The sequence below is a fragment of the Tachypleus tridentatus genome, chromosome 6, assembly GCF_004210375.1.
Source record: "Tachypleus tridentatus isolate NWPU-2018 chromosome 6, ASM421037v1, whole genome shotgun sequence".
NCBI lineage: Eukaryota > Metazoa > Arthropoda > Merostomata > Xiphosura > Limulidae > Tachypleus > Tachypleus tridentatus.
Genome location: NC_134830.1, coordinates 86,684,667 through 86,700,836, shown reverse-complemented (window position 1 = coordinate 86,700,836; position 16,170 = coordinate 86,684,667). Strand labels below are relative to the sequence as shown.

Genomic DNA, 16,170 nt, shown 5'->3' with positions numbered 1-16,170 from the left:
TGTCTCAACTCGTTGTTCAACAAGAAGCATAAACATTCCAAATAGTATTTCTGTAATACCATAACCATTCAGTTATTTCTACAAGATCCAGTATTCTGACCATACTATGCAAGAAATTGTACACATTGCTCAGCTTATATATATATAACAATAATTAGTTCACCTCTCACCTGTTTGCACAAGAACTTAGTTGTAGGAGCACATTTCGCACTGGATTCTGTTCTCAACGAGTTATAAAAGAATCAATTTACTCCTTATTTGGTTCTCCAAGAACTAGTATACACCTATAATCTATTTAGACATTAATATTACAGGCAGACATTTTTAGTCTCTTTCTTAACAGTATTATTTATAACCGAAATAAATCCTGCAGTAATGGGCACCTCAATATTCCAAATTAAGGGTTGTATCTTTAGTCTCATTTGCTATACTACTGAGCACTCAATAAAGGGGGGCATTTGTCCTTGTCTTCTCATAACTTCTGTTACACTAGCACTATGTAAAAATAGAAAACTAACTTAGAAACAGCTGATTTTTGTTACATATGGCAGTGCTATTTAGTTTTTATATTCTTCCTTGCAAACATGATTGTGAAATTCTAATTCTTTTCTAGCAAAAAAAAAGGGATGGGTTTCAAACTGATTAGAATCTTAAAACTGTATTGCACTGACTTGAGATTCCTGATAACAGCCAAATGCCTAGGAATTACATTTTGTAGCAAGCTAACCTGGTCAGACCACTTTTGTATAGTAACAAAAAAAGTTTAAAGAAGAATCCACTATCTCAGAAAGATGGAAAGCACAGCCAGACACTGCTGAACCAATGCAATTAATTATGTCCATCTACAAAGCATTCATATGCCCAATAACAAAATATGGTAACAACCAACACAGCACATATACAATCTAGCAATATTCAAAGAGCTCAAAATCAAGCAATCATAACAACATTCCAATTTCCACAATACAGTCCTCCTGAATATCTAAAAAAAACTCAGTAAAATATCAGATGTCATACAACAAATACCAACTCTTGCAAGTGAATCATTCAGCCCAACACAGTTAACCAGACACTAGCCACCACCCCTGATTTTTAGTAATTGTACATCTCACTATTCAACACCATATATGCATGGAATGTTTAAAAATACATGTACTGACTTTATACAGCAATAGATACTGATAGAGTAGAACATTCAGTGTTCTACCAGTGACAGTGAGTTTTCTCTGGTACTCACATTTCTCCCTCACATCTAAATCAAATAGGGTACTGGATTCATACATCCCTGTCCCCCTGAAAATAGTAAATGCAAAATAAAAACCCAACAACAAAGAAATATATTCAAGAAACACAGTACCAACACAAATGACATTTTCAGAAGACTTGGTATCTGCATGAAATTGAGAGATTAATAAAGCACTGTTACTGTTAAAACAGTGCTGAAATAGCTAGAGAAAATAAATTTGTTTCTATTTCAAATATTTTTGTCCAGCAATTTTATTTTATTGTAAAATACAAAGTAACCTTTGGTGATGTACATAAAGAGAAAAATGAAATTGAGAGATATATACAACTCTTAATAAATTTAAGATATATAAGTACATATATTACACCTTCATCCAATAATAAAGAAGTTTAACTTTCCTCACCACAATGCCAGCAGCTGGCCCTCCAAAGCAGCAGAAGACTGGCTACCATTAGTGGAAATAAAATATCTCTGACCCAGACTAAGGCTTTCCTAGTCTGTGTGAACACCACCCAGATAGATCTCCTCTTCCAGTTGAAAGGAGGGATGTACATCTGACACAACCATCTTTCTCATGATTGAACAGGATACAGGCCTCTGTCCTTCTAAGACCATCTCCTAGCAATGCCACTTTATCAACAGAATCTGATCAAGGTCAGCTGGTTAGGAATATTGATTATTGGCAAATGTGTCCTCAGTTTCTCTATCACAGAGTTTCTTGACTAGTGACAGTTTGATCGCAATAGAGGTGGAAGCCCTATAACTCTTTTGCAATGGGTCCTAGGTCAAAGGCTATATCACTGCATTTGTTAATTTAAATTAAAACTTTTAATGAACTACTATTTTTCAAATTGTTGAGTATAATTCAATCTTTACTATTACATAAGTGTTAATTTCATAATTTAAAAGTAAATTTTAAAAGAACACACCTAAATATAGATTTTAGTGAGTCACATGGTATGTTGAATGCAGCACTGCTTAAAATTAGATGTTTGTGATGTCAAAATACTAAGTCTATAGTTTCGTACATATGAGGAACTCAAATTAACAATATCAAAAAGCTATAATATAAAATAAAAAACCTAATTTTTTGTTGAGATATGGCTTAAATACTGAATCAAACACAGAGTCCCATTCACATCTTTCATTTTTGGAAATGGTCCCTTATATACACGTATTTCTACATTAAAGGTATTTTGTGTACTTCATTGCTAAACTTAGATTTTTTTATATGTACTATGTTAATCGAACTTAAACATTTTGAGGGTTTTATTTTACTTATTTCATAATATACTACTGCACTAATTTGACCATTGTTAAAGTATTTGTTAATTATTTTATATAATGTAATGCATTATCTTTTATTATCTCAAATGCTGTTTTCTGGATTTTCTTTTATTTCAACTTTTAATTAAAACTTTGTCAAGTTTTCTATAGGACCAGATTCTTTGCAGTAGATGTGTGTAATTTGTTAGTGATAAATTTCAACAATAAATGAACAGCACACAATCCACAATCATATATCCAAAATTGGCAAATGTATGTACCAATTATCATCCCATTATTAGTTATCACAGTCATATCCAGTTTTAAATAATTCTCTCTCTTTTATTAAAAATCCATAGATGCAGGTTCCATTACTTTAGAACACCCTTTGTCAAGACAAATTATTTTCTCTTTATCTGCTATTACAAAATAAGCAGTGAAACTCATTTTAGAAACCACCACTATATGCTATTTATGGCTAAACTCACAATCACATATTCTAATTTGAATTTTACTACATTTTTCACCTATGTACATATATTGTCCAACTGAGGCCTATAATTTTCTACAAACTATGAGATATTATGATGTAACAATACTCATTTAAAACAATGAGAAAAATTAAGAAGGTTTGAGTAATATGCTGTATGTTCCTAACAACCAAACCACACAACAATTGATTCATAAACAGTGAATTAAGCAAAGTTGCCATTACTATTGCTTCTGAAATAACTTATGTTAATGCTGTTATCTTACAAACTAAATAATACACTCACATTAAACAATCAGCCCCTCTTCAAGAAAAATATTTCCACTATTTCTTTATGCTGTACACAAAGACTATTTTCAGTCCATAAACAAAGTCTACTCATACAGTCTGCATCAACATTTGCAATCCCCCATTTTGCAGAACCTGATAGGTTTCAACTGCACTGTATTCCTGGCCATAGTCTTGATCTTGTGTTGAATCAGGTTTGTCTTGTTTAGTCTATATATGGAAACATCTGCATACTAGCACAGTAGATCTTGTAGCTCTTTCTTCTGCTTGCCAATCAATTTTTCACTGATGTTGACATCTTTGTATGTCTCATCTGCATCCAGTGGTCTTAGATCTAGTAAGTATTCATCTTCTGAGACAAAGTCACTATCTTCTTGTTCCAAGCCTATGACATTTACACCTACCATGTGTAGGTAGTCACATCATCTGTGACTCAACAGGTCTTCTTCTTTCTTTAAGTACCTCTTAACCAAGTTCACATGGTAAATTTTGATCTTCTCATTCACTTTCATCTTATAGTCCATTCTGTTGATCACTTTATACATTCCAAAAGGTCCTTTCCACTGCAGGCAGTGTGTTGATCCTTGGCCTCCTTGTAATACAAGTGCTTCTGACTGCCTAGAGCTGCATACAAACTCTCTCAAGCCAGTTGACACATCAAATAATACTACTTGTAGGTCCCAGTCCTAGTTGCATTGTCTCTCTTGGTGCATCTTCTTTAGCATGCTCTTTAACACTCCTCTTACTCTCTCTCATAGCCCATTACATCTATGGTTGTATGGCAGATGTAAAAAGCTGCATAATCTCTTGCATCAATTCTGATGTCAACTGGGTCCCTCCTGGAAGTATTTTGCAGAGCAGGATTTCATATAAAAGCCTTGAGTACTATGGATTCTCGGTAATATGTTGCATAGCTGACTAATATCAGCACATTCTGATTGTTCTTGTCAGACACAGGATGTAGTGGTATGATCAAGTCCACAGTTACTCTGCTAAATAGGCTTTCTATGACAAGCATCTCAGCCAGTGGCATCATGGTTACTCTCCATCTAGATATTGTCCTTTGGCAGATGTCACCTGACCTGCAAAATTTAGTAACATCTCTGATGACCTCAACCAACAAAAGTTGCTGGTGATCCTTTCTGCCATTTTCTTTACTCCTAGGTGTCCTTCCACAAGTACTCATGAACCATCTTCATCATTTGAGCCAGGTATTCTGTTGGTACAAAAATGTTTACCTTCCTCAGTATAACTGCTCTGATAGATTTGGTAAACTCCTTTACAGTCCTCTATTCTGTAAGTCTCTTTCTCCCTTATCTTGTGCTCAATTTTCTCCTTGGCTTTGTCCCAAAGTTTATGCAATAAAGAGTCTTTTTTTTCTATGCTTCCTTCAGTTCTCATATTCCTTCATTCAGGATGTCATCTTTCAAGACTTGCAGGCACTTGGTTTCTTGCTTGCTTTTTCTTTTCCTAAACACTGGTGATGATTGCAAATACTTCATCAGTCATCTTTCAATCTGGTTCTTCCAAACTGTTACTACCTGGTATATTTCCAATCACCAACTCAATAGATGGGTGCCTTCACACACACAGACTAAAGATCTCCCACATAGTATGGAGTGTTCACCTTTATTCTTTCTATGATAAACTTTTCACTGTCCCTTCAATCAACATAAAGATGTATTTTGCCTGTCATCTTCTGATGGCACCTCTCAATGTTTGTCCCATGTACCAGTCACTACTGGCACTTTTGATCTATTTGCTAACTTGAGCTCACCAACGGAATTGATAATACTGTGTTGTTGGGTGTAATTGGTTGTGAAAGGCTTGTGTCATGTTTTATGACACATAGGAACAAAGAAGAGTTAATTTGCTTCTTGACTATGTCAAAATTTAAAGTTTGTTGGGTTAAAGTTTAATATTAATTGCTAGCTTGAGGGATTTTATAGTAATTAAAGAATTTTCTTTAGATTCCAGTGTTATAACTGAGTCATAATCAATAAATTATTTGTAATACTGTGTAGTTGGGTGTGATTCTTTGTGAGACTTGCATCATTCATGTGGCATGTTACTGTGGCTGAGAGCTAAACCATGTGTCAATTTAAAGTTTACTGGGTTGATTTTTAATTTTAATTGTTGACTTTAGAATCAATCTGAAGCAGTGATGAAGGGAAAAGTATACTATGCATGCAGATCATGTGCTTTTCCATCATCTTTATTAACACAGACATTTTTGAGTATTTTCATTTTGTCAGTTTCTATGTGATTCTGCATGAGCACATGGTCTATAAAACCAGATTTTTTTTCATTCTAATTATCTTTTTTGTTCTCAGTAGCAGATGATATCTAATCTATTTACAGGAATATTATACTGCAGTAATTTTGCTTAAGTGTTGAAAAGGTCATTGACCATAATGTCATTTCACAGGTAAAAATGGATGATGTCTGGGTATTCAACCCTTTGGATGCTGCCAGAGAATAATCAATCATGTTGACTATCAGAAACAAAGGAACCAAAGTTTCCAGTACCAGTATATTTAAATCTATTCAATGATCCAGTAGAGGTGATTTTTTAAGTATACACAATGCCTTTGTTTTTACTTTTTTTAAAAGTAAATACTGTTTACATCACATATGCAATCTCCTTATTTCTCACACAACTTGAGTTCACTTAATTTCCAAATTCAGACTTCTTTATAAATCTTTCATAAGCAGGCTTATGTGGTACTTGCATGGAATTTAATCTGATAATACCATAGCTTGAACATGTGCTCATGATTCATTAAGAGTTTTTAGAAGTTAAAAAATAACATTTTGTAATTAAAAATTATACAATTTATTTTGTTTTCAAAGTGACAAATGAAATTAACTTTTGAAAGTTTTCATGCTGTAAAACTTTCCTAAAGTTTATTATAAAGTTTTCATTTTCCTCAAGAATTTAACCTTTTTTTCATTCTGAGGTTCCAAAAAAATAGTTAAAAGCTTCTATCAAAGGTTGAGACTTGAAGACCAATAAATAATTATTTTCACTCAAAATTGACTTGATCTTTTCTTGAAAATTGTCATTACCTAAAATGAAAAAAAAGAAGACATTCTTCAATTATTTAACTACTCTGACTATAACAATGTTATAATTGAGTCATAATCAATGAATTATTAGTAATACTGTAGTTAAATGTAATTTATTTGTGAAAGACTTGTGTCATTCATATGATGAGCTATTGTGGATGGGAACACTATTTTTAGTGAACTATTTTCAATAAAATAAAATAAAGATTTCTCCATGAACATATTCAGTATTTGTTTTGAATAGTCTATGTGAAAAGTAATTTTCATGTTAAAATTAAAAAATAACTTTCATCTCAAAACTTTCAAGCTTCCTTTATACAATCCTTTAAACTTTCTAAATGCATTTCAGTCATTTTTTTCACTAAAACTTATAGTTTATCTATTATTTTCTCTACTCTGTCTCAAAACAGAATTGGTCAGTTTGAGCAACCTTATGACCACCAAAAAACAACAACAACAAAATAGATCTATATTACCATATTCTTTTCTGCCTAGAATTATTTCATATTGTAACAATAAACTACATTTGTTTAAATGTAGTTTAGTGTCTCTAAATTTGTAACAGTATACATTTTTATTCAAATTTTATTGTTTATTGCCCTTTTTATTGCCTTTTGAACCATGTCTAACTACTATCCATGCTGTTATAAGTTATGAATCATTTGGTGCACATGCTGCTCACTTTATGTTAATGAATTATATTACTTATGAACTACTATTATTATTATTTATTTCACCTAATTTAAACTTAACTAACATAATATAATCCCTATTTTGACATTTTAGTTACTTTTATAATTGTACATAAAGAATAAATATGAAAAGCAAGAAATAAAATACTTAGCCAATCTTCTTCTTTCTTGCTCTTGATTGTTGAAGGGAGTTAACCCTGAATTGTTTATACCAATGATGGCAATGCACCTAAAAATTTCTATTTAATTAAATGATGCACCAAACAATATAGACTAGTAACATGCAAAAAGTAGACAAATTTCCTTACCCCTGTAAAATTTTCTTGCTTTTCTTAGAAAAGAATTTTAGGATTTTAAAAAATTTGGGTTAAAAATGACATTTATAAATACTTACAGCCTTAAAAAATAAAATACATAGTCAATCTATAAAATGAGTAATTATAAATTACAAATTTACACAGTTTCACAAGGTGATATTTTGATAACTTAACCTCATGTCTATTCTAGGGTACAGTGCTGTATTTGATGATATGTTAACCAATAAATAACAGCACAAGACTACACTTCACTTTTTTGGAAGAAATGGCACACAGATGTTTATAAGCAATCTATATTCTACACTTGAACTGTTTTGTTAAATATACAGTGAGAACTGAAACTTGAAATTATGTACTGGTAGTGTTATATGCTACATTACTATTAATTGTATAATTTTTTTTTTTTTTTTAATTTTGAACTGAGTTATAACAAATAGTCAAGCTGAAATGTATGATAAGGTAGACACAAGAAACAAGGAAGAATAATGTAAGAAATCTAAAACAACTATTTAGCAGATGGGTTGCAGTCACAGCAAACACCAGCTTAGACTGAATGGATTAATCAATTGAACAAAAGGGTTTTATATGATTTTCCCCTTTAAGATAAGTATTTCATTACTAGGTTTAAGCGAGTTTCTTTTAAATAACTAAGTTGTAATTAAAACATAAAGCAACTTAAATACTACTGCTTTCAGTAAATAATACTGCATCTCATACATTTTAGCTACAACTTACAAAACAAATATAATTAATAATATTTAAGTATAGCCTTGTTTTGGGTTTTAACTACTACTATGCCACTTGCAGCATTAACAAAAAATTTACTTACATCTGGAGACAGTAACAAATATATTTTCATTGGTCTAGTTCGTTTCTTTTACATTAGACATACCAATATTTTGTTTTAATCTCCTTGTACTGCCACTACCAACATCTGTCATATGTACCACAGTAATATCTACATTTTATAAGTAAATAATTAACTTTATAGTTGCTGAATAAACGTACCTACCATAAAATTGATGTTAAGAAAAAAAAGCAACTAAAAATATTTAAAAATAATGAAGCACAATATAAAACTCATTGAAGAAATACACATTGAATTAGAGAAGGAATAAAATGATAAAATAATTCTATACTTTCTAGCCATAAACCTCTTTAAAAAAAGTTCAAAGGGCTTTCAAGAAAATTTATATGCATTTCTCCATAATGTAAGATTCAATTATATTTTAGATAGTTACCTGACTGCACTAATAAGCTAAATAACAACACTAAGCTTACTTAGTATTATATTCACAAAAACAGTTTTTCTGAAACTCTACAGTCAACCAATTTATTATTAAAACTTTCCTTACTGGATATATTACTTCTGTAATTGAAGTAATTGTATTCAACTTTCATATAACAATCAATATAACCATTATTAATACAGTTAAATTTTACCTTGGATTTGTGCTTCTACATCTTTAGGAAAACTTTCTGAGATATCATACTTTAGCTTGAGAGATAAAGTACCATACAGATCTTCAGGAATGTCAACCACTGGAGAAATTTCCAAGAAGTCATAACACATGGTTGTATGAACAGGCTGCCTAAGAAACTCCCCAACATTTTTCTACAAAATGACAAGTGTTAATTTTTTTTTCATACAACATAAAAGCTTTTCAAATGGAGCATCTTAACTTTGTATATGTATTAAAAAAGTGAACAAGGAACAAAAATAAACTTCACAAAGAAGTTATGTCTTCACAAAAGTTTCAGAGATGCATGTAATAAAAAGTTGTTTAAGGATTCTGAATATCTTGATTCAAAGTATAGAATTCACAAGCTCTTTGCATAATCTATAAAAATACACTAATAATTTATGACTTAAAACATAAATTAATCCATATTTTACATAAGTCTCATGAAAAAGTGACAGTCATTCATAATACAACATAAATTTCCATAAATAAATGAATTTGATATTTATATTATGTAAGAAATGCCAATCAAAACTTAAACCTTCCAATTTATCTTACATATTAACAAAAATTCAGAAACAGCTCATATCCTTATTCAATACTGTTGAAATATTTAAAAATAACTAGTGCAAATATATTTTAATTTAGCTGTACATTAGAAACTTTTCTAATTTCTCATGCAAGTGTTCTGCATCGTGACACTCTTGTAAACAGGATATGCAAAGGGAATATATTTCGTTAATCCTCTATTATATTGAGTGTTTCACATGGTTTTCTTACTTGACCCTATTTCTGTGTCATGACCTCCTGCACTGAAGTAATACTCATGTCATTCCAAAGGTGACACAGATTTAACAAAATTAGTATGCGTTGGGAGTTTATTTCTCTACAATATGCTAGATGGGTATAATCATTAACCTTGGTTATCTGAGAATTATGGGATTCACACTGAAACCTTGATATGATTTTGCAGTGTGGTATCATCATTATTTATGATCAAGTGTATGTCCTTTGTTGAGTTCTTGCTTTCAACTTAACCTCTTTTTCAAACAGTTTTACAAAATAACAGCTTTACAAAAACAAAAAAACATTAACTGGCCAGTAATAGAAGACAAAAATCATATTTTTAATAAACACTGGTTATAGTTTTTTTGTTATTGCTTGTATGCCTTTGTTTTTCATGTTCATTTTATTCTTTGCAAATCAGTTTTTGTGTATATTGTATTGAGAATACTTACAACTTTCCTCCAAATGCCACAAAGGGAGAAAGTCAGAATAAAGGAATGAGGAATAGAAAAAAGATGTCACTCCTAAGGACAAGAAACTATTGGAGTACTAAAGACTGGAAAACACAGGAAACCAGAGAAAACCAGTGATAAATTTCAAAAGTGTGAGGAACTTCAAACTTCCCATTATTAAGAAGGTTCTAGAGATTGCACAATATTCGAGATTTCTGGAACAAAAAATATTTTTTTTAGTCATAATATGAATTCACTTTGTGCTCAAACTAGCAATGATAAAGTTATTTTCACAAAAAAATCTTTAGTTAAAATATTAAAAAAAAACAATTTTTGGTATATAAAATACCTGTAATCTATAATGTCTACCAAATTTTGTGTAAGGTACACATGCTGCATCAAAAGTTATAGTGCAAATACTTAACATGTGCAAATGTGCAGATGAACTCATGTATATTACATCATGCCCATAGTGAAAGGGTTAAGGTAGGAAATACTTCAAGTTTTACATAATGCAAGTACTGAAGAACACAAAGAATTGTCACACATTTATGAATGTACTGAGGAGTTTTTTAATCACATTTATATAAAGTTAAAGTGCAATAGTGTAGACAGTGTACTACAACTCAGTTCTGGCTTGAATGGCCCATATCTTTCTGTAGTAAGCTTAACAAGGTTACTCACAGATCCTGAAATCACATGATGAATATGAAGCACACTGAAAAGCTTACATGCTATTTCAATGATGAATCTTTTAAAAGTTGGTTTATCTAGTGATAAAAGAATGAAAAGCAGTTTGGTTTGGACGATGAAAACACTGTGAATTATCAACTTGGTTGTATTGCCATTCAGAAGTTAAAAACACAATTCCACTAATACAACTGAAATATTATAAATACACACCAAATCAAATAAATTGGCATTCATTGGTAAATTAAGCACTATAGTTTTGTGCAAAATGACTATGTAGCACTGACCAAAATAAAACCTCTATTCTCGACAGTTATAGTACTGTCACAGCATATTTCTTAGTGCACAGTTCCGATGGTGGCACTATCCCTAATTTCAAGCCACCAATTAAAAACAGGCATTTAGTTGGTTAGCAGCCTATTGTTATCATACTGTATGTGTGTGTACACACACACAAGTAAGTAGAAAAATGTGCAAGATAAACAATAAATAAAATAGACTTTTGAAGACAAATCACCTTCAAAACTTTGTTTGTATTTTATTTTTTCTTGACAAACTTCAAGGAATGATTTGAAAGGAATTGATACATGAAAAGAGTACATTCTGTGAGACACAATATGAACAATAAATGTGTGTTTGTTTGTAGCTTAGATCTTCTAAGATTACTGTACGCAAGCACCATCAACTATGAGGAATGTTCTAAGAGGGTGAAAACTGTACTTAACCCTTAATCCTATTTCCATTTTTTAAAGTTTGTTGGTCGATCACTCCCAGCCTACTGTGCAATCTTAAACAGGGTAGTGGTGGGTTTGGCGTTTTATGGCGCAAAGCAACTAGGTTATCTGCACCAAACATCCAGTAAAAAGTTTAAAGTAAAAGTATTAAAATTCATAAAAAGGAATCAAGGTAACTCAATACAAAGCTGAATTTTTGAATTAAAACTTAAACAGCATGAAATCCAATTTTTATATCTAGTGTACAGAAGTAAGAGAAAAATTACAGTAATACTAATTTTAAATGACATTCTGTAGCATAAGTTGAATTGTCATAACTCACCAGAATGACTAACAGGTAAGTACAAACATCAGTGTTAGTCACCTGAAGTTGGCCTATGCAGTCCTCATTTCGAGTTATGTGACATTATGGCTATTTTCAGAAAGTAAAGTAATTTTTGTGCTTTTAAAATGCTGACAACCCTTCATGCAAAGCAATTTTGAGTTTAAGGTTAAAAATACTTTTCTTAATCTGAAAATTCTCATATTTCATTTGTGTAATCTCTATGACCTCCTAGAGAAATATCAAACATTTTCTTAGAAAAGCTATATTTTACTTTCTCTACCTCAACATTATACATAGTTGATCAATTTGTCCAACCTTGTAACCACCACCATAAAAAATTAGGAAAAAAAATCTAAGTTACTTTTTGTCTTTCTTGAGTGACTGTAAACTGTAACAGGAATCCATAAATGTTCATTCTAAAAAGCCTAAAACTCATAACAGTATGCATCTATTTATATTTATTAGTTTTCTTTGTTTTATTGACCTATAAACCATGCCTAACTGATAATCCCATCACAGAATTGTAAGTCATACAGCTCATATGCATCTCACATTATCATATCAAATAGCATAAAACTTGCCTTTACAAGGTATAAGTGTCCATGATGATGAGAAATCCACTTAAAGTAAAAATGTATTGCAAAAACTCTACACGTATTATAAACATTAATTAAAATAACATATAGAACAACATTTTGACTTTCTTAGGTCATCTTCAGATTGACAAAGGCAGTTTCAAACTGACTATTACTGGGCACAAGTCTTGGGGATGAGAGTATGAATGGGTACAATGTTGTTATTACATGTATATATGTATGTGTGTGTATATATATTGTTATTTATAAAAAATTCTAAACTTCATTTATTTTTCTTCAAATCTAGAACAGTAAATAAAAATATATATATAAAACAATGAACTCTACTACCTCTTGTGAAGTTATTAAGTTTTTGTGCTTGCACATTGTACTTGCTAGACTGTTGAACTTGATATCTGGAGGATGCAAATAGAATAATTTTTGTAGGTTTATATATGAACTTTGAAATGACAAATTATAGGTACTATACTGATATCAAAAACTTCCCCTGTAATATATTACACTTCCTAACTAGGTCTAAAAAGTCTCATTTCTGATCACCACTTTTCAAATCCTATAGCACTTATAAGGGCCTTACCCATATAAATACTTTAGAAAAACTGACAGGATTACATAATTCAAAATAAATGCTTTTGATCTGTTATAAAGATGTACTTAAGAAGTAAACATACAAACACAAGTGTTTTCAAATGATAAAAGCATAGGCAGAACCACTATGGTGGGTTACCTATGTATAATGATACTTCAGTAAGTAGCAAACGTAGGAGGCTCTAATTCTATATTCTTACTCATCAGTATTGGTAATTTTAGTTTCTAATTTGTTAAAACTGTAGACATTTTATAGCACCTACAATACAATCTCAACTTATGCAAAGAAAAATGTATCATGTGAAACACACAAACAAAAAAAACAAACAATATTTAGCAATTTTCTAAATATTTACTTTTGATATGAAAGATTCAATGACTTTTTAAAATATTATAATTAATCTTAACCTCACTCCACAAGCATTACATAAATAAGCAAGTCCAAAATATTTTGCCAGAGATTAAACCATTTCTGTCACCCATATCATAATATCACTTGTAGGCACCTGTTAATGTACAATATCATAAGTAATCAAAGATAAACAAGAAAGGAAAATAAAACATTAAAAATAAACTAAAAGCAAAAAGGTAAAGATGTGAAATTATGCATATATGATCAAAACAAGATATTTTAACATTATTTAACAAAGTGATAAAAGGGATATATATATATTTCCATTTCTTAATTTCATATACTGCAAGCTTTCTCTATGGTATCTTCTTCTCAAGATATATAAGTTAGACCATCCTACCATGAAACAGTCCTACACCTCTAGTTTCACTGATTCTATCCTAAACTCCTTGGTTCATCAACTCCCTACTTACAGACACCAACAATGCTTTACAAAACATTGTGAATTTCAGCTCATGTTCATATTCTGTTATTTAATTAATAATGTAAAATGTACTATTTTGGTACAACACAGGAGCTACTGATTTATCTTGGCATATCATCTTCTAAACTAACTAAAATTATTAATAAGTAATTTTTTTTTAAATCCTAAAGCCCACCATTATCATTTATACAGTTATCACTCTTTCTCTAAACTCACTTCAAGTTAGTGCTGCCACAACATCCAAGAGCATCTAGTTTTCATGTACAAAAGGATGAAATTTTGAGCAGACTATCGAGACACAACCTACTTCCTTCAAATCTTGTTTCAAAAGAAGAAGATGGCACTCTAATACATGAAAATGGCTAAGAAAGTCACAAGGGGGACATTATGAACTTTCTTTTGGTTATTCACATGTCATATACACAAATAAGTGTATATAAAGGCCATTTCCAAAAATGGAAAGAGGTGAATAGGGCCAGTGTGTTTAATTCAGTACATAAGCCACATCTCAGGAAAATAAAAATATATGAGGTTCTTATTTTATATTTTAGCTGGTCATTACTGGTAACTTGAGTTCCTAAGTTGCACAAAACTATAGACTTAGTATTTTGACATCACAAACATCTAATTATAACTAGTGCTGCATTTCAACATGCCATGTGTCTCTGAATCTAAATTTGATGGTTTATTTTAACATTTACTTTTAAATTAAGAAATTAACTCATATATTATATTAAAATGTGAATTATAATCTACAATTTAATTCCAAACTTATTTAAAGAAATTTATAAAATAGTAGTTCAATAAAATTTTGAATGCAAGTCAACAAGTCCAATGACATGTCCTCTGACCCACAACCTGTCACTAACATGATCTGTGTATTAACAAGGCAAAGGCTAGAAAACCCAGTTGTTACAAGATAAAGAAAACTACAAAATTGTATAAGGGTTCTATTCAACAACATCTACAAATGGTTTGTTAGTGTTCCTTACATTTCTATTTTTAACTATTATTTGCTCTTGTGAAAACAAAATAATAAACTATATTGAAGTATTTTATATATTTCATAATAAAGTACAGTCAAATACAAAAATTGATGTTCATCTGCAACAAGTATACCACCAATTTTCCTTTTAATCCAGACAAAATTACAAGAGTGCACTTGAAATACTTGTGACCACCAGACTAGTTCACTGGGTACCACAGATGGCATTACATGTGGCACATGCTCTTTTGGGACAGGCTACTTATAGAATTTACAGGATTTAATGTATCAAAAGTGAAAGAGGTTGTTCGTGAGTTCTTTGAGTTTGCAAAATGTTTAATGGGACCTGCTGCCAAGGGTATAGCAAGCAAGCTTAATGAAGAATTTTGACAAAGAAATACATGTTGTTCATCTCTATATTGACTCTGAAATTACGGAAACTGTTCTGAATCCTGACAAAAAAAAAGGTAAAGATAACACAAATGTAGCTGAAAGATGTACCATGGACAAGTTAACTGAGTTGATAGGTGAATTAATCAGTGAGCTAGAGCAAGGCTACATCCAATAATTCTATGGCCTCAACTTCAACTACCCTGGATGTTCCCCTTGCAACATGACAAATCAATGATGAAACAATTATGAAAGAGACAGTAATCCTGACAGCCTTCAACTTCCAGACCTGTGTCATTAGTTCTACAATTCCAGTAAAACTCTAAAATTTGCCACTTTGAAAGTGGTACTACAGCAACATTATTTGTAAGTACAGAAATTAATATATTTTTTTCATTTATACTGTACAAATAAACCTGTATCATTTACACTTGTACTAATGTACTTCATAATTAATTATTCAATTCACATTTAATTTTCTTTTATTTAAGTTTCTAGTATTCCATGGTGCTTTTGAGACACAGGAGGGGTATAATTAGTGAGTCAAAGATGTATTGTTGAATTATTATCATGTGACCTCTGTTGGTCCAGCAAAACGGATAATACAGCAAGGTTCTGAAACCAAGAGTGTCAGAAAAGCGTTGGTGTACCTGTACATAAAAAAACTGTTATACACTATTGTAAAATTTACATATCAGTGATTTGTTCCTAATCTTTTCAAACTCTAAATTTTACATTAACTACCACTGTTCTTTCTTAACAGCTAGGTCTTGTCACTTCTAACTACACTTTATTCCACTCTACCTTAATGTAAACAGCCTATAATCTGCATTATCCAATGATATTTGAAGTTTACCTGCAGCTCTTTGCTGAGCTTTATTAGAAGTTGTTCATATAACATATTGCAAGATCTAAAGAGACTGTGCCAATAAAATCAGTGAAAGAAAGGAAAAATCA

At 31.0% G+C, this 16,170-nt stretch overlaps 1 protein-coding gene across 3 annotated transcripts in view; it reads right to left on the bottom strand.

Annotated features, from left to right (window-relative positions):
* Positions 1 to 6,155: 6,155 nt before the first annotated feature.
* LOC143252959 (uncharacterized) overlaps positions 6,156 to 16,170 on the bottom strand; it is a 55,607-nt gene continuing 45,592 nt past the window's right edge. Inside the window, exons 5-7 of one of the 3 annotated variants that reach the window (XR_013029273.1) lie at positions 8,812 to 8,983; positions 7,200 to 7,280; positions 6,156 to 6,359 (exon numbers count right to left, since the gene is read on the bottom strand). Coding sequence is in view for 2 of the 3 variants with exons in the window: in XM_076505908.1 (XP_076362023.1) it covers positions 6,241 to 6,359; positions 8,812 to 8,983; positions 12,745 to 12,809 (356 nt within the window). In the remaining variant the exon portion in view is untranslated. Of the gene's footprint in view, positions 6,360 to 7,199; positions 7,281 to 8,811; positions 8,984 to 12,744; positions 12,810 to 16,170 lie in introns of all 3 variants that reach the window. The other 2 variants (XM_076505908.1, XM_076505907.1) reach the window with 2 other exon arrangements.